This window comes from Palaemon carinicauda, chromosome 32, assembly GCF_036898095.1.
Source record: "Palaemon carinicauda isolate YSFRI2023 chromosome 32, ASM3689809v2, whole genome shotgun sequence".
Taxonomy (NCBI): Eukaryota; Metazoa; Arthropoda; class Malacostraca; order Decapoda; family Palaemonidae; genus Palaemon; species Palaemon carinicauda.
Window position 1 is genome coordinate 23,760,529 of NC_090756.1, and position 26,333 is coordinate 23,786,861.

The window sequence follows — 26,333 nt, forward strand, 5'->3', positions numbered from 1 at the left end:
CCCAGTTAGAGCTCTTAAGTACTATCTAAAGGTCAAAACCATTACGAGGACAATCAGAAGCCTTATGGTGTGCTATCAAGAAGCCTTCTCTACCAGTGTCTAAGAACTCAGTTTCTTACTACATCAGGCTTCTGATTAGAGAAGCAAATTCTCATCTGAAGGAAGAAGACCTTGCTTTGCTGAAGGTAAGGACACATGAAGTGAGAGCTGTGGCTACTTCAGTGGCTTTCAAACAGAACCGTTCTCTGCAGAGTGTTATGGATGCAACCTATTGGAGAAACAAGTCAGTGTTCGCATCATTCTATCTCAAAGATGTCCAGTCTCTTTACGAGTACTGCTACACCCTGGGTCTATTCGTAGCAACGAATGCAGTAGTAGGCGAGGGCTCAGCCACTACATTCCCATAATCCCATAACTTTTTAACCTTTCTCTTGAATACTTTTTATGGGTTGTACGGTCGGCTAAGAAGCCTTCCACATCCTTGTTGATTTGGCGGGTGGTCAATTCTTTCTTGAGAAGCGCCAAGGTTAAAGGTTGTGATGAGGTCCTTTAGTATGGGTTGCAGCCCTGTATACTTTAGCACCTTTGAGTTGATTCAGCCTCCCAAGAGGAACGCTGCGCTCAGTAAGGAAGACGATCTTATTAAAGGCAGAGTAACGGTTCAAGTCGACTTCCTTACCAGGTACTTATTATTTCATTGTTATTGTGGATAACTGATTATATGAAATATGGGATACTTAGCTATCCTTTAATCTTGTACACTGGTTTTCACCCACCCCCCTGGGTGTGAATCAGCTACATGATTATCGGGTAAGTTTAATATTGAAAAATGTTATTTTTATTAATAAAATAAATTTTTGAATATACTTACCCGATAATCATGATTTAATCGACCCTCCCTTCCTCCCCATAGAGAACCAGTGGACCGAGGAATAATTGAGGAGGTGTCAACAAGAAGTACTTGAGTACCTGGCCACAGGTGGCGCTGGTAAATACACCCCCTTCTAGTATTGTGATAGCTGGCGTATCCCTCCATAGAATTCTGTCGGGCAACGGAGTTGACAGCTACATGATTATCGGGTAAGTATATTCAAAAATTTATTTTATTAATAAAAATAACATTTTTTCAGATTCAAGAAAAATCAGGCTGAAGGGGGTTTAACTATAATTGCCATAAAGACTATCTAATTGTGTGTATTGTAGAGTTCTTTGTTAGCTGAGAAAATGTTAATGTCACGTTTAACGGCTCACAAAGTGAGCTATTATTCTAAGCTTTGGGACATTTCTCGTATGAGAACTAGAAACAGAATTCGTAGATGCTGTGTGTGTGCTGGTGTTCTCCAAGCAAATGCATCTAGTGCAAGGATTATATTAAATCGTGCAAGCCATAATGATACTGCTGCTGCACAGTCAACCCAAAACAGAATAGACCCTGAAAGTGTTGAAACGTCTCGTGTTAAACCAGCTGTGACAGAATTACCACCTGTAAAACCTGGTGTTGGTTTATGCAAGGAGAAAAAGGACTTTATAAAGCTTGGTCCCAGTTTGGAATATTTCCTTGCCAACAGTGGTGACTCGCATACAAACAGAACCTACACAAAGCGAGAACTTGAGAGTTTATCCCACCCTTACGTTGAAGTTGCCGACATCCAGGGCCACGGACGTAAAGTGTACTTTGAAGTTTATGGTTGCCAGATGAATGTGAGTGACACGGAAGTGGTGTGGGCTATTTTGAAACAATACGGATACTCGAAAACAAGTGATGCGAAGACGGCGGACGTCATTCTCATCATGACGTGCTCAATTCGTGAGGGGGCGGAGCAAAAGATTTGGCATAAACTTGACCATTTGAGAGGACTGAAAAGAAGAAGAATGGAAAAAAGAGATTCGGTTCCTTTGAAAATAGGAATCTTGGGCTGCATGGCAGAACGGTTAAAGAAGAAACTATTGGAGAAAGAAAAGAGCATCGACGTGGTTGCTGGCCCCGACAGCTACAGAGATCTTCCGAGACTTCTGTCTTTAGTTACAGAGGGTAAGATCTGTTAGATTATATTTGTCTTTTGTCATGGTCCTCATATTTTATAGGTCTCACTTAGTTTTCATTTTGACTTCACCAGTCAGATTTCACTCTAAAAAATTGTTAGTTAATAACTCCGGGTTTGTATTAGTAAGGGAAAAATATAAATTATCTACGAATTTTTCATGTTAGCTAATACCTATAGACTTTGGTCAGTAGTGAATGAACTTAATTCTATGTATCAATTTGGTAAAATGAGTTCAGTGGTTAAGTAAATGCAGTCGTTTTTCATTCTTATTAAATATCTTTCTTTAGTCTTTCTTTAGAGAGCTCATCATGAAAAGTACCTTGATTTTAAAAAATGAGATATGAATTGTCGAAGAATAGAAAGAGCCTTCTTTTTTGTAGAGTTGATCATAAAAAGTACCTTGATTTTAAAAAATGAGATATGAATTGTCGAAGAATAGAAAGAGCCTTCTTTTTTGTAGAGTTGATCATAAAAAGTACCTTGATTTTAAAGAATAACACATGCATTGATGGAGACATTTTATTATTCTTTGTTGATTTAAACATTCTAATAACATTTCTACTACAAGAAAAGGCTATTGATAGTAACTCTAAAGACCATTTCTCTGTCTTATATTTATATGTTAAAGATGAGGCAGCTGTGAACGTGTTACTCTCGTTGGAGGAAACCTACGCTGATGTTGTCCCGCTGAGTTTAACGACCAATAGGATGTCTGCCTTCGTCTCGATAATGCGAGGCTGCGATAACATGTGCACCTACTGTATTGTCCCCTTTACCCGCGGGCGAGAACGCTCGAGAAACGTTGGTTCCATACTGGAAGAAGTGAGATATCTCTCGGATCAAGGTGTGAAGGAAGTGACTCTTCTAGGCCAGAATGTTAATAGCTACCGAGACACTTCAACAACCCATCATGTTTGTGGCGTACAAGACAAAGGAGAGACACAATATGCCAAGGGCTTCAACACCATCTACAAGCCCAAGAAAGGTGGGCTCAGGTTCGCCGATTTGCTCGAGAGGGTGTCCGAAATAGACCCGGAAATGCGCGTTAGATTTACGTCTCCCCACCCCAAGGATTTCCCGGATGAGGTGCTCTACTTGATCAGAGAACGAGATAATATTTGCAAGAGTTTGCATCTGCCTGCACAGTCGGGAAACAACAGGATTCTTAACTTGATGCGGAGAGGTTATACTATAGAGGCGTATAGGGAACTGGTAAGTACAGTATAGTACTGTACTGTACTGTAGATTTACGAATCAAATCATTATTCTGGACTCGCTGTATGTACAGTAAAGTTATCTGATGTTTCCTTTTATTTGTTTACAGTTGGGATAGACATATTACATATCAACTATTATTATTGTTATTATTATTAACCCTTTTACCCCCAGGCTATTTGGAACTTTCCAACCCTTAACCCCCAGGGGTTATTTTTTTTCAAGCACATTTTGCAGTATATTTTTTTAAATTGCTCTAACAGCCTTAATTTTCATCATAGAGAGGTCAGGTTGGTCTCATTCTCTTGGAAAATGCCTGAAGTTTCTCAAAAAATTATCAAAAATATGCAAAAATAAAAATATAAATAGCAGTTTTTTGCAAAGACGTACCGGTACGTCCATGGGGGTAAAGGGATGAGTTTTGTGAAACGTACCAGTACGTCCTTTGGGGGTAAAAGGGTTAATACTAGCTAAGCTATAACCCTAGTTTGAAAGGCAAGATGCTGTAAGCGCAAGGGCTCCAACAGGGAAAGTAGCCTAGTGAGGAAAGGAAATAAGGAAATAAATAAACTACAAGAGAATTCATTATCAATTGAAATTTTTCAATATTAAACTTACCCGATAATCATGTAGCTGTCAACTCTGTTGCCCGACAGAATTCTATGGAGGGATACGCCAGCTATCACAATACTAGAAGGGGGTGTTCTTACCAGCGCCACCTGTGGCCAGGTACTCAAGTACTTCTTGTTGACACCTCCTCAATTATTCCTCTGTCGTGCTTCTGACAAGACGTTCTGGGATACGCTTATGTTCTTGGAGTATTTTCACGACTTTGGTGAAGTATTTCTCTTTGATTTCGGCTGTCGCTTTACTGGAAACTTCTATTTTAGCTTAGTTAGCTTTTGGAATTAATTTGATTAATTTTGGTGACGAAGAGAGTATGAACTCTCTTTCACCTTTCAATGGCCGACCCTTCCCTTAGACGGAAGTGTTGGTGTCTAAGGGAGTATAGACTCTCTTTCTTAATTTTGCTTAACAAAAGTTATAGATTTATTTTATATCTCTCCGCCTCTTATAGGCCTCTTCGATTAACTTCCTTTTATTATAAACTTATTAAAATTAATTTTTATATTTGTTTATATTCGACCTTCCTAATAGTAGGCGGTCTTTTCTTGGTACCGAAGTTAATTATCGTGAGCCCGTCATTTCGGTTTTACCTGTTAACATATTATGCTATTTTAAGGTCTTTGAAAGAATTTCTTTGATAGTCTCGTACTTTTTCAAAGTTGAACTAACGTTTTGTTTGTCTCGGCAGTTGTTGACGTTCAGAACGTTTCAACTTGCACTCTATCGTTACGATAGAGAAAGAATGTTCACGGTGTCACATTGCAGTAAGAGTAACCGTGTCTAGCGTTTTGTTCATTCTTTCTTAACTTAATGGTTTTATCCTAATAAGGAACTTTTCTTTTTGGGAAATATTTCAGTTTTTTCCTTTAACAATAATATGTTTTAACGATATATATGATTGGGCTCTTCTCTCAGGTTCTAAGTCAAGAGAGAGAGAGAGAGAGAGAGATAGAGACGGAGGGAGAAAGAGGATAAACGTTTCCCTCAAGCCTGCCAGGCGTACGAGTAACGTCGTTATCGTTTTGCTCTTATCCCTAGTCTCTTTAGGGGAAGAAACTAAACGTTTCTAGAGTGATCTAGTGTTTAGTCTCTTTCCAGCCACTGAATTTTCTTTCATTAGATTTTTCTGTTACATTGTAATTCTGTTTTCGCAATTACTAACTTTTGAGAAGGATAGAATTGCGTGTTTCAGGTACAAACCACTTAAAGTTTCGAGTTCAGTGAAATAAGTGCAAACAGAAATCAAAGTGATAAGTGATTAGCGCAAAGTATGTCAGTGTTATGCGTGAGGGTACTTTTGTGCGCGCCAGTCGTCCTCCCAGTCCGGGACCTCTTGCAAGCTCCCAAGCCCAGGGGAGAAGCAATGTCGAAGGGCACAAGGGTTCGGCAGGCCTTGATCGGCGCACAGAAGTATCCTCGGTGGTTGTGGGCGTGTCTTACTGAGACCGTCACTCCCACCCGCAGACGATTGAGCCCTTATTTTGCTCGTCTGCAGAAGAGATTTAGAGGAGAAAATAAAGGCAGAGTAACGCTGGTCTCAGGTCTCAAGACCTCTTAAACGTAAAGTCCAGACCTATGCCAGACGTACGAAGTAAAGTTCAACAACCCGGATGCAGTCATTGGGTTAGCTCTGACTCTCCTCAGTCATCAGTTTGTCGGGCTGAGAGTGCGCCTACACTCCCCCCGCCTATGCTCGCTCCGCCTGATCACAGTACCACCTGCCAGGCGTACGATGTTGTGGACTCTACTACAGTCCATGCAAGCACAGCTTTCGGACCTGATGCGTGAGTGTCGTGCTGAGAGTGTTGCACCTCCTCCTCCTCCTGCACCGGTGGTGCACCAACCGCCTGCACCCGTTCAGCCTGTGCTGCACCCGCCTGCACCGGTGGTGCACCAACCGGCTGCACCCGTTCAGCCTGTGCTGCACCCGCCTGCACTCGCTGCACCCAGTCGCAGCACCATCTGCCAGGCGTACGATGTTGTGGACTCTACTACAGTCCATGCAAGCACAGCTTTCGGACCTGTTGCGTGAGTGTCGGGCTGAGAGTGTTGCACCTCCACCTGCACCCTTTCAGCCTGTGCTCAACCCGCCTGCACTCGCTGCACCCAGTCGCAGCACCATCTGCCAGGCGTACGATGTTGTGGACTCTACTACAGTCCATGCAAGCACAGCTTTCGGACCTGTTGCGTGAGTGTCGGGCTGAGAGTGTTGCACCTCCCCTGCACCCGTTCAGCCTGTGCTCAACCCGCCTGCACTCGCTGCACCCAGTCGCAGCACCATCTGCCAGGCGTACGATGTTGAACCTCTTTCTGTGTTCGCTGTTCCCAGTGTTGTTCAGCCTCAGCCTTCTTTAAGGCAACCTTCGGTTTGGGATCAGGAGGATTACTCCACTCTTCCTCCTCCTCCCCTGGCTGCTCCACCGGTGGTGCAACTCTCGGTGGAGGTACAACCTCTTCCACCTGTGAGTCAGTCTCCTCAGCTGCTGCACCGAGCTCAACCCATGCACCCTGTTCCTGCGCCTCAGACACCTCTGCTTGCGGGAACTTTACCTTGTTCTGCGCAACCTCGGTCTCTTCACGCTCCACTCATACCACAGGAACAGGAACTTTCTGCACCTTCCACTGTTGTTGTTCCAGCTCGTTCTGACTCTGCTGTTCAGCATACCTTACCTCCATTTTCAAACCATGGCAAAAATATGAATCATGAGTTATGAATGTAAGGTAAACATTATGTTGATTTTTAAACCCCATGCAAGCATGCATAAAGCACTCTAGCACTGGTCATGGAATTTCTGAGAAATGTTAAACGCCATGCACACGCTCTGCTTTCCTTACAGCAGGCTCTGCTTACAGCAGGCTCTGCTTACTACATGCTCAGCATTCAGCATGCTCTGCATTCAGCATGCTCTGCATACAACATGCTCTGCATACAGCATGCTCTGCATTCAGCATGCTCTGCATACAACATGCTCTACATACAGCATGCTCTGCATACAGCATACTCTGCATTCATCATGCTCTGCATACCTTACCGCATGCTTCTCAACATATCTTGGGTTGTTGCCAACTCACTAGACTGTCAAGCAGTTTCATAACGTTGCCTTCTAGTCTGCTGCTTTTGCACCAGTGAACCCTCACTCAGAGAACTTAGCTTTTCTAGGATAAGGTCCCTGTAGATGAGAAAGTTCTTTTCTCCCTCCTTCTGATATTCCCTTGAGGACTCTGTCATTTGGAGGGAGCCTTTAGCTGCATAACCTCTTATGGACTTTTATTTAAGCATAACATGCTTACAGGGAAGGTAATGGTTCCACTTCAGCCGCTAATCCCGTCTGTTACCACACCTGCTCCCCTTGACCTTGAGCTGTGTTGCATGACATGCAGTCCAAGCTTAGTCCTTGTTAGAGGATTTTTTGTTTACGGAGTCAATGTGTCACGGGGAAGACGTTCAACAACCAACAGAAGGGACTTGTTGTGACGCAGTGCGGCAACCTCAGCAACCCGTTAAGGAGTTGTCTGTACGACCCAGATAGTCTAGACAGATTCGGGTTGTCACTGTACTTCCTCGCTTGCCCATGATTGTCAGTTTACAGACTGTGCAGCAAGATCATGATCTTGTGTCCGGCTCCGTCAGACGACTGGCTTTTAAGAGCTCCCACAAGTCGTCGCTGTCTGGAGATTTTCAAATGGACTATGGATCTGACCAAGGGACTGGGCCTCCTGGTCAATTTTGAGGAGTCTCAGCTCGTTCCATCCCAGACCATTGTTTCCTTGGGTATGGATCTTCAGAGTCGAGCTTTTCGGACTTGTCCGTCGGCCCCAAGGATCTTCCAAGCCCTAGAATGCATCCAGAGCATGCTGAGAAGGAACCGATGCTTAGTCAGGCAGGGGATGAGTCTAACAGGGACACTTTCATCGCTGGCCCTGTTCATCGAGTTAGGGAGACTCCACCTCCGCCCCCTTCAGTATCATCTAGCTGCTCACTGGATAAAGGACATGACGCTAGAGACGGGCTCAGTTCCTGTTTCCGAAGAAATGAGGTCTACTCTAACGTGGTGGAAGAACAGCATTCTTCTCAAGGAAGGTCTACCTTTGGCTGTTCAGACCCCCGACCACCGTCTCTTCTCGGACGCATCGGACACGGGCTGGGGTGCGACACTGGACGGACAGGAATGCTCGGGAACATGGAATCAGGAGCAAAGGACTCTTCACATCTATTGCAAGGAGTGTTGGCAGTTCATCTGGCCTTGATAAACTTCAAGTCCCTCCTGCTTAACAAGGTGGTGGAGGTGAACTCCGACTACACCACAGCCTTGGCTTACATCTCCAAGCAGAGAGGGACTCATTCGAGGAAGTTGTTCAAGATCGCAAGGGACCTCCTCATTTGGTCAAAGATCGAAAGCTCACGCTGGTAACGAGGCTCATTCAGGGCGATATGAATGTCATGGCAGATCGCCTCAGCCGTAAGGGTCAGGTCTTCCCCACAGAGTGGACCCTTCACAAGAATGTTTGCAGCAGACTTTGGGCCCTGTGGGGTCAGCCAACCATAGTTCTATTCGCTACCTCGATGACCAAGAAGCTCCTCTTGTATTGTTCTCCGATTCCAGACCCAGCAGCAGTTCGCGTGGATGCCTTTCTGCTGGATTGGTCCCATCTCAACCTGTATGCATTCCCGCCGTTCAAGATTGTCAACAGGGTACTTCAGAAGTTCGCCTCTCACTAAGGGACACGGTTGACGTTGGTTGCTCCCCTCTGACCCGCGAGAGAAGGGTTCACCGAGGTACTGCAATGGCTGGTCGACGTTCCCAGGACTCTTCCTCCTAGAGTGGACCTTCTGCGTCAACCTCACGTAAAGAAGGTACACCCAAACCTCCACGCTCTTCGTCTGATTGCCTTCAGACTATCGAAAGTCTCTCAAGAACTAGAGGCTTTTCGAAGGAGGCAGCCAGAACGATTGCCAGAGCAAGGACGACATCCACTCTCAGAGTCTTTCAGTCTTAATGGGAAGTCTTCCGAAGCTGGTGCAAGGCCAATGCAGTTTTCCTCAACCAGTACCACTGTAACCCAGATTGCTGACTTCCTGTTACATCTAAGGAACGTAAAATCCCTATCAGCTCCTACGATCAAGGGTTACAGAAGTATGTTGGCAGCGGTTTTCCACCACAGAGGCTTGGATCTTTCCTCCAACAAAGATCTACAGGACCTCCTTAGGTCTTTTGAGACCTCAAAGGAACGTCGGTTGTCCACTCCAGGCTGGAATCTAGACGTGGTCCTAAGGTTCCTAATGTCATCAGGATTTGAACCGTTCCAATCAGCCTCTTTTAAGGACCTCACATTAGAAACTCTCTTCCTCGTGTGCTTAGCAACAGGTAAAAGAGTAAGTGAGATCCACGGCTTCAGCAGGAACATAGGTTTCACATCTGAAACGGCTACATGTTCCTTGCGGCTAGGTTTTTTTTTGGCTAAAACGAGCTTCCTTCCCGTCCTTGCCCTAGTCGTTCGAGATCCCAAGCCTGTCCAACATGGTGGGGAACGAACTAGAGAGAGTACTTTGCCCTGTTAGAGCTCTTAAGTACTATCTAAGAAGGTCAAAACCATTACGAGGACAATCAGAAGCCTTATGGTGTGCTATCAAGAAGCCTTCTCTACCAATGTCTAAGAACTCAGTTTCTTACTACATCAGGCTTCTGATTAGAGAAGCAAATTCTCATCTGAAGGAAGAAGACCTTGCTTTGCTGAAGGTAAGGACACATGAAGTGAGAGCTGTGGCTACTTCAGTGGCCTTCAAACAGAACCGTTCTCTGCAGAGTGTTATGGATGCAACCTATTGGAGAAGCAAGTCAGTGTTCGCATCATTCTATCTCAAAGATGTCCAGTCTCTTTACGAGTACTGCTACACCCTGGGTCCATTCGTAGCAACGAATGCAGTAGTAGGCGAGGGCTCAGCCACTACATTCCCATAATTCCATAACTTTTTAACCTTTCTCTTGAATACTTTTTATGGGTTGTTCGGTCGGCTAAGAAGCCTTCCACATCCTTGTTGATTTGGCGGGTGGTCAATTCTTTCTTGAGAAGCGCCGAGGTTAAAGGTTGTGATGAGGTCCTTTAGTATGGGTTGCAGCCCTGTATACTTTAGCACCTTTGGGTTGATTCAGCCTCCAAGAGGAACGCTGCGCTCAGTAAGGAAGACGAACTTAAAAAAGAGACAGAGTAACGGTTCAATTCGACTTCCTTACCAGGTACTTATTATTTCATTGTTATTTGAGATAACTGTTATATGAAATATGGGATACTTAGCTATCCTTTAATCTTGTACACTGGTTTTCACCCACCCCCCTGGGTGTGAATCAGCTACATGATTATCGGGTAAGTTTAATATTGAAAAATGTTATTTTCATTAGTAAAATAAATTTTTGAATATACTTACCCGATAATCATGATTTAATTGACCCTCCCTTCCTCCCCATAGAGAACCAGTGGGACCGAGGAATAATTGAGGAGGTGTCAACAAGAAGTACTTGAGTACCTGGCCACAGGTGGCGCTGGTAAGAACACCCCCTTCTAGTATTGTGATAGCTGGCGTATCCCTCCATAGAATTCTGTCGGGCAACAGAGTTGACAGCTACATGATTATCGGGTAAGTATATTCAAAAATTTATTTTACTAATGAAAATAACATTTTTCAAGTACTGTAACATTAAAATAAATGTTTCATATATAAAATATAAAAAACTTGTAAAAACTAGAGGAAGAGAAATAAGATAGAATAGTGTTTGGGAATAACCATAGCTTTGTGACATATTTTGTTTAAAGTTTAGATAGTAATGACTTTTTTCAGGTTTCCCACATTCGATCCATCATTCCCGGAGTATCCCTGTCCTCCGACTTCATTTGCGGGTTTTGTTCCGAGACGGAGGCAGAATTTGAAGAGACAGTTGCTCTGATTGAAGAGATCAAATACAATTACTGCTTCCTGTTCCCATACAGGTGAGGTTACTCGTTGGTTACTTTTGCTACATTCAGTGATACATACAGTACATACTTATACCAAGGCACTTACCCCAATTTTGGGGGGTAGCCGACATCAAACAAATGAAACAAAAAAGGGGACCTCTCCAATTTTGGGGGGTAGCCGACATCAAACAAATGAAACAAAAAAGGGGACCTCTCCAATTTTGGGGGGTAGCCGCATCAAACAAATGAAACAAAAAAGGGGACCTCTCCTCTCTATGTTCCTCCCAGCCTGACAAGGGACTCAACCGAGTTTGCCTGGTACATTCGGTGATAATTATAGCAAAAAAATTCCACAAGATAGTTTAAGTCCATACAAAAGGTCTTCTACTTACAAACTTAATAGGTTACGATAAGCTGTTTGGAAGCCGAATTGTTTTTAAATTAATTTTTTTTTTAAATTTTCTTCTAAGGTAGGACTAACCTGAATTCCATGCCTATGATTTCCAGCTACATAAGTCAACAAATAGTCGGGTTTCATATGAAATAGATATCAGGTTATTACAAATGTCGTTTTGCTTACTGTATTAAATAATATGATATTGTTTTATTACATTATTTCTCTGTAATTTGAGGACCTTCTGTATGTTGAATGTAATCGTGCACAAATAAAGATTGGTACAGTATATGTAAATCTAGGAAAAGTTGTGCAATGAAATTCCATACTTCTTTAGAGCAATTTTTCTTTTGTATTTACTTTCATGCATTTTTTTTTATACAAAACCACAATATATATATCAATGAGTTTCTTACTCCTACATCATGTATAACGAATGTTTAATTCGAAAACTGACATTGCAGCATGAGAGAAAAGACCCCAGCGCATCGAAAGTTTGTGGACGATGTCCCACACCCGGTGAAGGTTAGTCGTCTGGAAAGAATGGTGAAGGCGTTTCGCATGAATGCCAACGGAATAAATATAAAACAGGTAATTTGTTTTAATTTCTAGTTGAATTGATTTTATTCTATTAATTTTTATTTGCACAAGTGCTTGATGTTTTGAAAGGACTGTAAAATATTTTATCATCTAGATCTCTCTCACATGTCCGCAAGCCTTTATATGCACCCCATCATGCCCATGCATTTGAGCAAAGCTCGCTAAGAGCTCAATAGACTTAGTGCACACTACTTTGAAATTGAACAGTCACCAGATTGTGGAATGAGCTTCCTAATTAGGCAGCTGAATCAGTGTAACTTCAGAATTCAAAACTTGCGGCTAATGTTTTTATGTTGAACAGGCTGACATGAGCTTCTCTTCGTAATTTATATATGGCAAATATATTTAAACATTGTTACTGATCTTAAAAAATCTTATATTAATTATGTCTAGTGTAGCTTATTTATTTCCTTTCCTCACAGGGTTGTTTTTCCCTGTTGGAGACCTTTGGCTTACAGCATCCTGCTTTTCTAACTAGGGTTGTAGATTAGCCAATACAGTAATAATAACGATAACTGAAGCTGTGCAATGTAGTACAGTACCTGCTTGTAATTTTTCCTCCTTGATGATTTAATTTAAATTTGTTTCCTTGTAGTTTCAAGTATTTCAAGTACCCCCCCCCCCATGGAATGGATCTATGAAAGTAGTTTATTGGCTTCTTTTATTATACAGTATTGAAAGGGAGGATTATTTTCTTGAAATTCACCAGTCACTTTGTTTACAGATTGGGCAGCAGCAGCTCGTGCTAGTAGAAGGCACAAGTAAAAGGTCAAACTTGCATCTGGCCGGGAGAAACGATGGTAATACAAAGGTAAGTAATTGACTTCAACGAAGCATTGATTCAAATCCAGGCTTCCAAAGCATAGTAAAGTTTCTTGCAGTGCATAATACATATGAGTGGGCAAGGACAAAATTGGCCTTGCATCAAAGTAACTTGTCCCAGCATTAAAATAGATAACAGTTGATTAGCTAGATTAGACAAAGATTTTTTTTATTTTTGTATACCAAAATTCAGCATTGTATGAATACAGTTCACGATTACTGTTTGTTCCTACACAAATACAAATCTACATCCTTTAATTATGAGTTGTTCCGTAACCGAAATACAAACCACGCTATTTACATTGGGTTTACCTTTCGGCGTAGCTGAAATTGACGAGTCAATAGATTTTAACAAGGGTTAACTACCCCCGCGCTAGTTAGCGGGGGTAGGGGAAGGGGTAGCCTGCTACCCCTCCCCCCCACACACCAGTGATTTGCTTCACTTCACTTCACTTTTGGCTCGGACGATGTGCAGACGTCTCTGTCTATCGTCCTCGTGTTTGAAGTTGGCCTCGCCCTTTGCTGTTCATCATGCGCAAGTGCCCTGGGATTGCCGGCCGCCCTTGCGGTACCTTCATGTCTGCGGTGGATACCGATCCTCACGCCCTTTGCCCGCAGTGTCGAGGCCGACGGTGTGATAGTGAAAATACATGTAGTGAGTGTAGGGAGTGGTCTGCCTCCCAGTGGGAGAGGTTTGCCCGCCAGCGTAAGAAGAAGTCCAAGAGAGACCGTTCTCCTTTGAGGGTTGCCTTGAAGGAGGAAGGCTCTCGGGACTCTTCTTCCGCCGCCCAAACCTGATCCGAAGCTCCCCCTCGTCCAGCTCCTAGTGAGAGGCCGCCGAGTGGGAGTGCAGGCCCTAGTTCTGTCTCCCGATCTCGGGGTGCGGGAGAGGGCGTCGCCTCCCATAGCGGGGCGGTTCCCCCTCCTCCTCCGGGGGAGGATTTTGATAATGTTAACTCTATGTATAACGATGATCTTTTTCAGCTTTGGGGTTCCTTGGGGCTTAAGGGCCTGCCCTCCAAGGAAGCCCTGTTTGACCTTATTCAGTTGGGGGCCGCTGTCAAGCAGTCGCCGGTGATAGCAGAGGTAGATCCTCTGTCTATCGTCGACGTCGTGGTGGCAGAGGCTTCCGACGAGTCTGGTCAAACCTCTGCGGCTCCTGATGGTGATGACGTTGCTGAAGGCTCTCCTCCCCCTTCTGTACATCCTTCGGAGGGGGAAGGGGGTCCTGCGGCTAAGTCTCCCCCTCGGGGGAACACTCTGACTGAGACTCCTCTTCGGAGGACTGATGATCCTGACGACCTCCCTTGTGGCCGCCTTCGCCGTAAGGCTCATCGTCCGCTTCGCCGCAAGGGCCTCCCGTCTCCCTATAAGGGTGTCAAGAGGCACCTTTTCGAGTCTTCTCCTCCTCCGTCCTCCGATGGGGACTCCCCTCACTAGAAACAGTCTGTAGCACCCGCGTCCTTAGACCTCTCCGGGGATCGTTCACGTTCTCCCACGGCTTCCAGACCTTCTACTTCCTGTGCAGACGGCCAGCAGTCTGATCTCGTCAGCCGACAGGCACCGGTCCCTTCGGGGTAAAGGGATGTCGCCCACGGTGTGGGCGCTTCCTTTGCGCGTCAGGGTTCCCCTGCGCGCCCTTCTGCGCGTTCACGCGTAGTTGCACACCAACGCTCTCCTGATCGCCAGCGCTCTCCTGCTCGCCAGCGCTCTTCTGATGATCAACGCCCTACTGCTCGACAGCGCTCTCCTATGGACTACGAACATCCTCCAGTTCCTGCTGCGTGCCCAGCGCGCCAACGGTCTCCTGAGCACACTAGATCTCCTGCTCGTCAACGCGCACCTGCGCTTCCAGTTCCTGACACGCGCCCACGCTCGCCCACGCGCCCTAGAACTCCGGTTCAGGACATGGGCAAAGACTCAACTTCTCGCCCTCACGATCCTGCTCGTCAGCTTTCTCCTGCGCAGCAACGCGCGCGGTCTCCTGCGCGTACATCCAGAGTTCCTGCAAGCCCACGTGCCCCCTCTTCCTGAGCCCTCTCGCGAGCGTTCGCCTTTGCGCGTCGCGCCGACAGTTCCTGCGCAGCCTTCTACGCGCCGTCTCCCTGCTCGCCAGCGTTCTCCAGCGCGACAGCGATCTCCGACGCGTCAACGTTCTGCTCGTCAACGATCACCAGCGCGTCAGCATTCCCCTGAGCGCCGGCGATCTCCAGATCCTCCTCGTGATCCATCGCCTGCGCGCAAGCGTTCTCCTATGCGTCAGCGCCCAGCAGATCCAGAGAAACATAGGTCCCCTGCGATCAGCTCGCCCACGCGCGGTCGCTCGCCTGCGCGTTCCACGCGCCATCGCTCGCCAACGCGCCAGCGTTCGCCAACGTGCCATTGATCGCCGACTCGCCATTGCTCGCCCACGTGTCACAGGTCTCCAGGACACTATCGTTCCCCTGGCCCTCAGCGGTCTCCTGAGTGCTCTCGTTCGCCCACGCGCCAGCGCGTTCACTCGCCAATGTGCCAACGCGCTCACTCACCAGCTCGCCCACGCGCCCACACGCTCACTCGCTTACGCGCCCGTTAGCCCGTGTGCGATCGGCCCCGTGCTCGTTTGTCTCCGTGCGATTGCGCGCCCGCGCTCCAACAGCCCCTCGCGCGCAACTCTTTCGTGTCACGACCCCCGTTCGCGTCGGGTTCCGTAGCTCGCGGCAGCAGCAGGGACGCATGTCGCCAGGTCGCAGTCGGGATCGCCTCCACCTAAGCGCAGGTCTCTTTTGCAGGACAAGGAAGGACCTTCGGAGAGGTCAAGGCAACTTTCTTCCCCTTCTTTTTTGCAGGCAGGTCCAGTGGTGTCCACTCCGAAGGATCGCCCAATCCCCTTCCCTCCAGCGGGAATTTCGGACTCTCTGTCCGTGTCTCGGCAGTCCTGGTTTGGTCCTCTGATGCGGGCGTTAGTGAAGGCTATGAAGCCGGCACTTGCCAATCTAGGACTCAAGTCAACGACGGCCTCGCCACCGCTGAAGAGAAGGAGAGGAGTGGACTTCGTGGTGACTTCTCCCAGGGAGAAGTTGGTTCCTAAGAGGTCCGCCAGGAAGGCTCCTTCCCCTTCGCAGGCGTTTTCTCCTTCTCCTGTAGACAAGGCCTTTCCGTTCTCAGGAGAGTCCAGCGAGGCGGCGGTCTCCCCCTCGGCACCAAGGGGGGAGTCTCCTCCTCGTGGAAGGTACCTTCCAGACCTCTTTGCTGGAGTCTTGTATCCCGCCCAGGAGGGAACCCAAGGACTCCAAGATGATTCCGAAGTCTTCTTCGCGAATTCGTCAGGAACCAGCCAGACCCCGGGAGAACGTCCACGTGTCTCCCCAGGAAGAGCTTCCGGGGGCAGGAGACTTAGCTGCCAGTCCGCAGGGAGGAGAGCAGCACGAGTCTGAGCATGCCTTCTGGCAGGTCTTGGGCCTGATGAGGCAGCTCAACAGGTTCAAGGACCTGGTGATCGCCCCTCGTGAAGGCAAGGACACTGTCCTGGATCAGGTCTATGGAACTCAGAAGCCCCCAAAGGCCAGCGCGGCTCTGCCCTGGTCCCAAGGGGTGAAGAGTGCTAGAGACAAGGCCAACGCTCAGCTCGCAGACCTCGCCTCCTCCAGTCGTTCCTCTGCCGGGAACAGACTCCTCCCACCTCATCGTCTCCAGCAGAGGAGGTATTTTGAGATCATGGGGGAGTCTAGCCTCGCTCTTCCCCTCCACCATTTGGTGGAAGAGCTTACTAGGGGAGTTCCTCTTGAGAAGCTCTCCGCCCGGCAGGTGACGTTCTCGGCGTCGGAGATCCTGAGCCAGGAGAAGGTCGCGAAGTGTGCCATGCAGGCCACTTCGTGGCTGGATGTCTGGCTGGGTTCTCTGGGCATCCTATTGCGCTTCGAGGATCTGTCTAAGGAGAGCAATAGGAAGGCCCTGGAGACCTTCCTCCTCTCGGGCACTCGCTCCATCGAGTTCTTGGCACATCAGGTTACCAACCTGTGGGCCAACTCGGTGCTGAAGCGTCGTGATGAGGTGACCGAGAAGATCCACCCGAAGGTCCCCGCCGTGGATGTCTGCAGGCTCAGACACTCCTCCATCCTTGGGGGAAGTTTGTTTGAGCCCCAAGATATGGAACAAACAGCTGAGAGGTGGAGGAAGTCTAGCCAGGACTCCCTCCTCCAAAGGGCCCTTGCATCTCGGCCCTACAAGCCTCCAGCTCCGCAGCAACATCAGCAGCAGCCTCGCAGGACACCGAAGCAGGCGCCGGCAGCTAAGAAAGTGGTGTCTAAGCCCCAGCCCTTTCCTGCCAAGGACAAGAGGGGCGGTAAGTCCTCCAGGGGAGGCAAGACTCCTAGAGGAAGCGGCCGCGGCCGCAAACGCTTGGAGTGGCAGTCCCCCCGCGTGTCCACCTGTGGGGGGATGCCTTCAAAGTTGCGTGCACAGGTGGCAGCAACATGGGGCCGATGCTTGGACGGTCTCCGTGATCGGCCAAGGGTATCGCGTCCCATTCACGACATCTCAACCTCCCCTGACAGCGAATCCAGTGTCGTTGAGCTCCTATGCCATGGGATCGGTAAAGTGGCTAGCCCTTCGGGCGGAAGTCGAGACCATGCTCAAGAAGGATGCTCACCAGGAGGTCGTCGACGGCTCCCCAGGCTTCTTCAGTCGACTCTTTCTTGTAAAGAAGGCGTCTGGAGGCTGGAGACCCGTCATCGACCTCTCAGCTCTGAACAAGTTTGTCAAGCAAACTCCGTTCAGCATGGAGACAGCGGACACGGTCAGACTTGCGGGGAGACCACAAGACTTCATGTGCACACTGGATCTGAAGGACGCGTACTTCCAGATCCCAATCCATCCGTCTTCCAGGAAGTACTTGAGATTCTGCCTAGACAGCAAGACCTACCAGTTCAAGGTGCTGTGCTTCGGTCTCTCCACAGCACCTCAGGTGTTCACCAGAGTGTTTACCCTGATTTCGTCTTGGGCGCCCAGGAACGGCATCCGTCTCCTCCGTTATCTGGACGACTGGCTGATCCTAGCAGACTCGGAGTCGACCCTTCTTCGACACTGAGACAGGCTTCTGGGACTTTGCCAGGATCTGGGGATCGTGGTAAATCTCGAGAAGTCCTCTCTGCAGCCGTCCCAACGACTGGTTTATCTAGGCATGTTGTTAGACACCAATCTCCACAAAGCCTTTCCATCAGACGACAGGATAGCAAGGCTGAGGAGGGTGGCGGAACCCTTCCTCAGGCGGGAAGAGCTTCCTGCCCAATCGTGGTTGCGTCTCTTAGGTCACCTGTCCTCCCTGGCCCGTCTGGTTCCAAACGGCCGTCTCAGATGAGATCCCTGCAGTGGCGGCTCAAGTCCTGGTGGAATCAAGGATTCGATTCCCCGGACTTCCTGGTCCCGATAGGATCTTCGGGACAGGCGGACCTGCGGTGGTGGCTGGTCGACGAGAACCTTCGAAAGGGAGTGGATCTTCTCGTCCTCCCCCCGGAATTGACAGTGTTTTTGGACGCGTCAAAAGTAGGGTGGGGGGCGCACATTCTGAACCAGAGGACCTCAGTCCTTTGGTCAGAATCAGAAAAGTACCTGCACATCAGCCTGCTAGAAATGAAGGCCGTTTTCCTGGCTCTTCAACAGTTCCAACGGACCCTGGCGGGTCACTCCGTGGTGGTGATGAGCGACAACACCACGGTAGTGGCTTATATCAACAAGCAGGGAGGTACTTTTTCACAGCAGCTATCCCATCTTGCAGTAGAGATTCTGAGGTTGACCGAAGTCCACTCGATAACACTATCAGCTCGCTTCATTCCTGGCAAGAGGAATGTGCTCGCCGACAGTCTGAGCAGGGCTTCGCAGATAGTGAGTACCGAGTGGTCTTTGGATCCTCATATAGCCAACAAAGTCCTGACTTTTTGAGGTTCCCCGACCGTGGATCTGTTCGCGACAGCTTTGAATTTCAAACTGCCCCTGTACTGCTCCCCAGTCCCGGACCCCAAGGCACTCTGGCAAGATGCTTTCCAACAACGGTGGGACAACATCGACGTGTACGCCTTCCCACCGTTCTGTCTGATGAGAAGGGTGCTCAACAGGACCAGACTATCGGTCAACTTGTCGATGACTCTGGTAGCTCCGCTATGGCATCACGCGGAATGGTTCCCGGACCTTCTGCAGCTCCTGACGGAGCTCCCGAGAGAACTTCCCCCACGACACGAGCTACTCAGACAAACCACATTGCAACATCTTCCACAGAGCCATAGCCTCGCTTCGGCTTCACGCCTGGAGACTGTCCAGCGTCTCCTCACGGAGAGAGGCTTTTCGCAACAGGTTGCAGAGAGAATGTCTCGGCACCTGCGAAAGTCCTCTGAGGGAGTCTACCAGGCGAAGTGGAGAGTCTTCTGTGGTTGGTGTCATGGGAGGGGTATCTCTCCACTCGATGCCACTATTCCAGCAATAGCGGAGTTTCTCGTTTATTTGCGGGAGGAAATGCGCCTTTCGGTCTCAGCGGTGAAAGGCTATCGCTCAGCCTTAAGCTTGGCTTTTAGGCTGAAAGGAGTGGACATTTCTTCCTTGCTGGAACTCTCTCTACTCATACGTAGCTATGAGCTTACCTGCCCTCAGTCGGAAGTGAGACCTCCTCCTTGGAACGTGGTTCGGGTCCTCAGGGCTCTTAAGAGACCTCCCTTCGAACCATTACGCCAGGCCTCTGATCGCCACCTGTCTTGGAAGACGGCTTTCCTGCTCGCTTTGGCCTCTGCCAAACGAGTTAGTGAACTTCATGGTCTCTCGTACGAGGTCACCCATTCAAGGGGATGGGGGGAGGTAACGTTCAGGTTCGTCCCTGAGTTTGTTGCCAAGACTCAGAACCCTGGAGTGCCTGACCCACGGTTTGACTCTTTCAGGGTCGCGAGTCTCCGTTCTGTAACAAGCGACCCAGACCAGCTGCTATTATGTCCAGTGAGGAGTCTGAGGCGTTACTTGAAGAGGACAGCTGCAGTTCGTCCTCAGGTGCAAGCATTGTTTGTTAGCACAGGCAGGACGAAGAGAAGGGTCACCATGAACACCATCTCGGCTTGGATTCGAAGGGTTATCCATCACGTCTTGAATCCGGACCCTCCTCCGTCACGTCGCCCTAGGGCACACGATGTCAGGGGCATCGCTACGTCCCTGGCCTTCAAGAGAAACTTCTCTGTAACGCAGGTACTTCAAGCTGGAGTCTGGAAGCGTCAGACGACCTTCACAGCCCACTACCTGCAGGACGTGACCCACAGGAGCCTCGATACTTTTTCTATCGGCCCTGTGGTGGCTACACAACAGCTGGTCTAGCCTCAGGCTCCTTTATGGACAAGTAGCAGTAGGTTGAGGGCGTTGTTATTCGGTTTTAGTCTGCGTGAATGAAAGAGTATGTCTGGCCCTTACTTCTTTCTTCATCCTCCCCTCTCTTGGGGAAGCAGCATCCTGGTCTCCGGATAGCTGACCTCAACCTCTGCAGGTAAACCATGCTTCCTTGTGCTCCTAGTATTAAGCTTAATACTGTCGCGTCCCCCATACCCTGATGAGGTGGTATTGGGAACGTCCTATCCTGGATTCCTATCTAAAGGTCTCAAGGTCAACTTCATAGGACGAGTCACGCTCTTTCCTCCACACACAACTTATGTAGGCCTCACGTTCCTTGCGAGGAACTTGTGAGGTGCAGGGACTCCTTTTCTCGAGTGCTACTCACTTGGAGTCGGAGTCCCCGGGTAAAGCCAAAGTCAGTAAGGCTGGGGACTTTCAACCCTTCCAAAGGGGTAAGTCACCCAATGTAAATAGCGTGGTTTGTATTTCGGTTACGGAACAAATGACAAATTCGGAGATCATTTGTATTTTTCCTAACCATACAAACCTTAGCTATTTACACATATTTGCCCGCCAGCCCTGTCCCCCAAGTCAAGTCCTACCTCTAAGTGAAGTGAACCAAATCACCGGTGTGTGGTGGGGAGGGGTAGCAGGCTACCCCTTCCCCTACCCCCGCTAACTAGCGTGGGGGTAGTTAACCCTCGTTAAAATCTATTGGCTCGTCAATTTCAGCTACGCTGAAAGGTAAACCCAATGTAAATAGCTAAGGTTTGTATGGTTAGGAAAAATACAAATTATCTCCGAATTTGTCATGTTGATTCAAAAGTAGCTGGAACTAATTTCCTAATTTAAGTCCTCTTCTGGCTGGATTGTAGTGCCCTCATAGGACAGAAAAAAAAGTCATCCTGATCTCTGCTGGTTGCCTCTCTTAGTGAAGAGGTGGAGGACTCAACCTGGAGTTGTGAATGGCTGGGTTCTGGGTGTTAGTTACAAGCTCTGGGACAAAGATGAAAGAGACCTTTTTTCATCCTTCTGAATGACTAGTGACATACGAATTGCCATTCCCCAAGGTAAGAAGGAAGACAGTACTGTATTGAGGATCAGATACCTAGATAATCCATCTGTAGGGTACAGGGCCCTCTTGAGGGAACTGAGAACTCTGGTGACATTCCATCCTGTTTGTTTGAGTTTCCTAGGAGGACAAGACTTTTTGAAGCTTCTCATGAGCTTAGACAATTCCCGCAAAGAGGAAAGGTCTACGCCCTTCAGTCCAAAAACCTGGTTTAATACCAAGTGATAACCTTTCACTGCAGAGACTGAGAGGAACTCCTCCAAATGAAGGTAGTCTAGGAAATCGGCAAGCAATTGCGGAAAGGTTCCGACTGGAGAAGTATTCCTTGTATGACACCAATCACAGATGGCCCACTTTTCCTGGTAAGTAGCTGCAGAGAATCTTACAGATATCCAGACATCTGTGCAGTGCCTTGTGAAAAGCCTTTCACAAGGCACAGAAGAAAGGTCTATGCACTTCAGTTCAAAGACCTGGCTTAAGACCTAGCAATAATCTTTCACCACAGAGACTGAGAAGAGGTTCTCTAGACATAGGTAGTCAAGGAAATCGGAAATCAATTGCAGAGAGGTTCCAACTAGAGAAGTATTCCTTGTATGGCACCAATTGCATATGGCCCACATTTCCAGACATTTGTGCAAAGCGTTTAACTACGATAGGAAGCTGGATAAGTCGCCACCTGCAAAGTGCAGAGAATGCCACAAGTTTTGTTACCTCTGTAGGTGAGGCTGACAGTAGGTTGAGTCACTGGGGTAGTTCTTTCAACGAGGAGCATCAGCACGTCTGGATACCGTTTGGCATGTAGCCACTTGGGAGCCACAAGGGTCATCTTTACCTCCGATGTCTTCAACAATCTGTAGGTCAATCATCAAATCAGGCAAAAAGGTTAAAAGAAGTATGCATTCAAGAGGTGTTGGGAGGCATTTTCAAGTGCTACTAATGGGCCTGGAACTGGCGAGCAGAATACTTGGAGCTTTTTGTTCATCTGCATGGTGAACAGGTCGATAAATTGCGAACCCTAACGAGTAAGAAGCCTTTCCGCTATCCAAGGATGCAAACCATTCCGATCATAACAACTGTCCGTGGCGAATGAGCTTGTCCTTTATTACTTTCCTCTTGCGTGGAACTGCGCTGTCAGCTCTACTGTGTTGAGTGCCCAAGTATATACGCCTACTTTGCTAACTTGCAAAGGGTCTGTGAATCAGTGGCTCCTTGGTTGATGATGTAGGCCACTATGGTAATGCTATCAATCATCATCGTTACCAAGGGGCCCATTAAACTCTGCTGAAAAGCTTGCAATTCTAGCAGCATTGCTTGCACATCCTGAGGCAGTTTGGTTGTTCATGTGCATGCACTCCATCCTTCCTTGGATGTGTCTATGAACATTAGCATTTCTTAAGGTGAGGAATCAAGTAGTTCCCCTCGTGAGGTTTTCATTGTTCATAGATCATCCCGTACGTCTTATATTACCATCAGAATGAGCCGGGAAAGGTAATAGCTGGTAGCCAACCAGTGACGCTTCAGACACCACTGGAGCAATCTGTGGTGGAGGTGTCCATGAGGCACAAGTTTCTCCAACGAGAGATGTCCCAGACGACATTGCTACTGTAGATTTGGAAGTACCCTTTCGTGAAGTACAGTAACTGTTACACTAACTACCCGAGTACCTAGGTACTTTACTCCATTCTCTGCTTGGGACCGGACTTTCCCCAACTGATGACAGTGATCTCCAGATTGCAGCAAAGAAATGTTTCGATTCTGAATTAATAGTCTCTGGGACAGAATCATTGTAGTATAAGCATGTTAACAGACAAATTCAAGTATACCAAAGAAAAGATCAGTCTTGACACTTAGGAAGCTTTAGTCAGTTTGAAGCACTGGGCATCAAACTGGTACACTACTCCTCTGAGGACGAAGCAGAGGTTCGCTCTTTTAGCTCAATGGATGGGGATCTGAAAGTAAGTGTCTTCCAGATCTACAGAATGCATTTAGTCTTTCTTTCTTGATGGTGGCCCTTAACAGTGCTTGTCGTTTCCATCTTAAAAGGACTTTCAGAAGTGGAAGAGACTGGAGGTGCAACTCTGGCCTTGGGCATCGTAAGTCGTCTTCAGAGTGCCGATAAGGATCAACGTTGTCACCGCAGTTGCCTTTGACGGCCGGAACCCTAAAGGTAACTGCTCGATGAATAAGGGAGTCCTGATTTGTTGTCCTACAAAGCTCCATTGTTATGTTTTACCTCATTCTGCGCAAACAGGGCTTCAGTCTCGGACACTGGTGCATTCCGTTAGGTGAGTGCCTATTCCATTCCTACCTGCGGGCAAAGTAGGAATCTATGCCGTCCCTTCTCTTGAGGACCCAGTTTGCCCACTGGTTAGCTGACTGATGTCCCAGGAAGTTCTAAACCTTGATGCCTGACAAGATAAAGTCCACGTACTTTTTCCTGGTCTTGGTGTTGGTCAAGACCTAGGTCATGACAAGGTAAGCTATTGCTCTTAACCAATAGTCAATCCAAGGTGTTGCCTGGAGCCTGGCAAGGCAACAGAATTAAGTATTGAGAATGCCGCTCCCAAGTCCTTCCACTGGGGTCCCTGCTGGGACGACTGGTATAGAAGGGTTTGCGTCTTCTGGTACGTTAAAATTTCCGTTGTTGGGAAAGCACAGGAGGCAGGATCTTATTCGATCAGCTAGAGTGTAGTGAAATCTTTAGACTAGAGATCTGTGAATTTTCATTATCCAAAGCCAAGCAAGCAAGATTTGACTTCAGAAACTCAATGGGGTGTTCTGCGCCAATCAATTGACGTCATGCTTCCCTGTATAGGAGACACGGTTGACTCCCAAAAGGACATTACAGTATATTTAGGAATGAGTGTCAACACCTTTAAGTATGTTGACTCTGTCTCAGGATTATCCATTTTGCTGGGGTTGGTCCGGAATGGGGTGCCATTAGGTCTATGTCATCGCATGACAAGTCCTCCCTTGCAAGAGAATTATTGACGTGTACCAAGGAAACTTGTGCATCTTACCAGAGTACTGGGGCGATACCCTGAAGAAAGGTTAACAGCATGCACGTCAAACTACTCGGAGGCTGAAGCGCCCAAAGCTCTCTTAACCTCGGAGGTTGGCGAAGTACCACAGTATGTACTTCAACCTCCGAAGGAGGAACGGGAGAGCAAGGTACCGAGTGTTGCGTGGTTGCATTACATGAAAACCTGATGCTGGTTGGTAAGGAGGTTTGTTTACAATCGCAGTTGCACACCGTGGCTTGTCTACGTCCGTAAGTGGTCCTGTGGTGTCATCTACTTAAGACACGTTATTAGGTCTTGGTGCGTGGGAAGGTATCTTGCTTTTGACTGCTCTCTGAGCGTTGGAAGATTTCGTGTTGACCGGTCTCTGTACATAGGAAGATCTCAGTGCAAGAAGGGACCTCGATAAGTTGCCCTAGAATGTTTAGAAAAAAAAACAGGTGACAGGCACTGTGACTCACTAGATGATAAGTCACGAGGGCAATCGCACGGTGTCCAATCGTTCGAACGTTCCTCCACGATCTTTCTGCTGGGATGTTGTCTTTCAGGGTGATCTTTATGTCTCTAGAACTGTTAGAAGGAACGGAAAGAGGGGGTTGCCCTTCATCCCGACCAACAGTGTGTGTGCTCATTCCTGCACAAGAACATGCATAGGTCGGTCTAAGTCTCGGTATACTTTGGTCGATGCAATAGTTGCGGGGGAGGGGGGTGGGGGGAAGGAAGCCACATACACTTGTTTTCCTTCCTTACCAGCTTTAAAGCGGTCAAGAATTTGCAGTCCGACTACAGCAGGAAAGGACAAAGGATGAAGGTCCTGCAAGTAAGGACCTTTATATGGTCATCCTGTCAGGTACCTCAATATTTGGAAGGGCAGACAAGGAGGACACAGCAAGTGAAGTTCTAGTGGTCCGTGGGTCAACTAATATTTTCAGGAGCTTCGATGCAGATGAATTGTCATTGCGCATCGAAGCAAGGTCAAAGCCGTTAACTCGCTCAGGTCCAAATTCTGGCACACGTCGTCGTTAGTCGGTACAAGGGAGGGCGAACTTCGAGGAAGTAGAGGAGCATTGCCTCTTTTAAGGAAAGGTGATACTTCTGCCTTCCCTGAATTCAGCCCTGAGCACAAATCGGGTTCTCTTCCCTTCTACGGATTTCTTCCAGAGAACATGGTTCTAGAGGAACCTGTAGAAGCCACAGAAAATAGAGTGTGAAGGTGAGAAAAAGTGCTAAATAACTTCAATACAATAACAGCTTTAATGTTGCTGCATCCAGAACCTTAAGAGTTTCTCTTAGCTCTCTTCCCAAACTACCTTAAATCCACAGCAGGCATATTTATAAACCTGCCACAGTTACAGCAAAGTTTAATAGGGTAGACCTTCATGCCTGCTAATGAAGTCTCCATCAAGGCAAATGCACACATACATAATAGAAAAAAACAGAACAGATTAAAACAGCCAAAAAGAGCAGAACAGTTTAAAACAGCCAAAAAGAGCAGAACAGTTTAAAACAGCCAAAAAGAGCAGAACAGATTAAAACAGCCAAAAAGAGCAGAACAGTTTAAAACAGCCAAAAAGAGCAGAACAGTTTAAAACAGCCAAAAAGAGCAGAACAGTTTAAAACAGCCAAAAAGAGCAGAACAGATTAAAACAGCCAAAAAGAGCAGAACAGTTTAAAACAGCCAAAAAGAGCAGAACAGTTTAAAACAACCTGTGGAATTGAGGGGCACAGGGAAGTGTGTGTGTGCTATGCTCGGCATCCACAATCAAGGTGCCTGCTTATTAGCCTAACGGGTATGCGCCATTATAAATTTTAACAGCCATTTCCAGCTCCACTGAAGATTGTATTCCTATTGAAGAACGATGGTTTGTATTTGTGCAGGAAAAATGTCTTGTCGGACTTATTCTTTTATGGGATTTGGATCAATTAATCCAATGCTGTTACTAGATGCTATTCGCACTCACAGGTGCAATCTCAAAATGACATTTGCAGGAAGAGAAGTAGCAAGTACTGCAAGCTGGAAAAAGGGGTGAAACAGAACGGTAAAATGTGGTGGTATCTATGTAGGAATGCCGCAAAGAAAATATTATGTAGAGTACAGTAAGGTGCACTGATAGCACCTAACCCCCAAATAGATTTTTTTTTTTTTAGTTACATTACCAACTGCCAGTAAGAAGTACAATTGGATAATACCCATTTATAAGATGACCGTGGAGGTAGCAGCATTAGGGGATTCAGGGTTATGAAGCTTC

At 47.4% G+C, this 26,333-nt stretch overlaps 1 protein-coding gene across 3 annotated transcripts in view; it reads left to right on the forward strand.

Moving 5' to 3' along the window:
* The window catches only part of LOC137625330 (mitochondrial tRNA methylthiotransferase CDK5RAP1-like), a 43,092-nt gene that overhangs the window by 15,630 nt on the left and 1,129 nt on the right, over positions 1 to 26,333 (forward strand). For all 3 annotated transcript variants that reach the window (XM_068356168.1, XM_068356169.1, XM_068356170.1), the window contains 5 exons: positions 1,131 to 2,032; positions 2,674 to 3,257; positions 10,723 to 10,871; positions 11,697 to 11,823; positions 12,557 to 12,643. In XM_068356168.1, coding sequence (XP_068212269.1) covers positions 1,225 to 2,032; positions 2,674 to 3,257; positions 10,723 to 10,871; positions 11,697 to 11,823; positions 12,557 to 12,643 — 1,755 coding nt within the window. In that variant the 5' untranslated portion in view covers positions 1,131 to 1,224. The remainder of the gene's footprint in view (positions 1 to 1,130; positions 2,033 to 2,673; positions 3,258 to 10,722; positions 10,872 to 11,696; positions 11,824 to 12,556; positions 12,644 to 26,333) is intronic.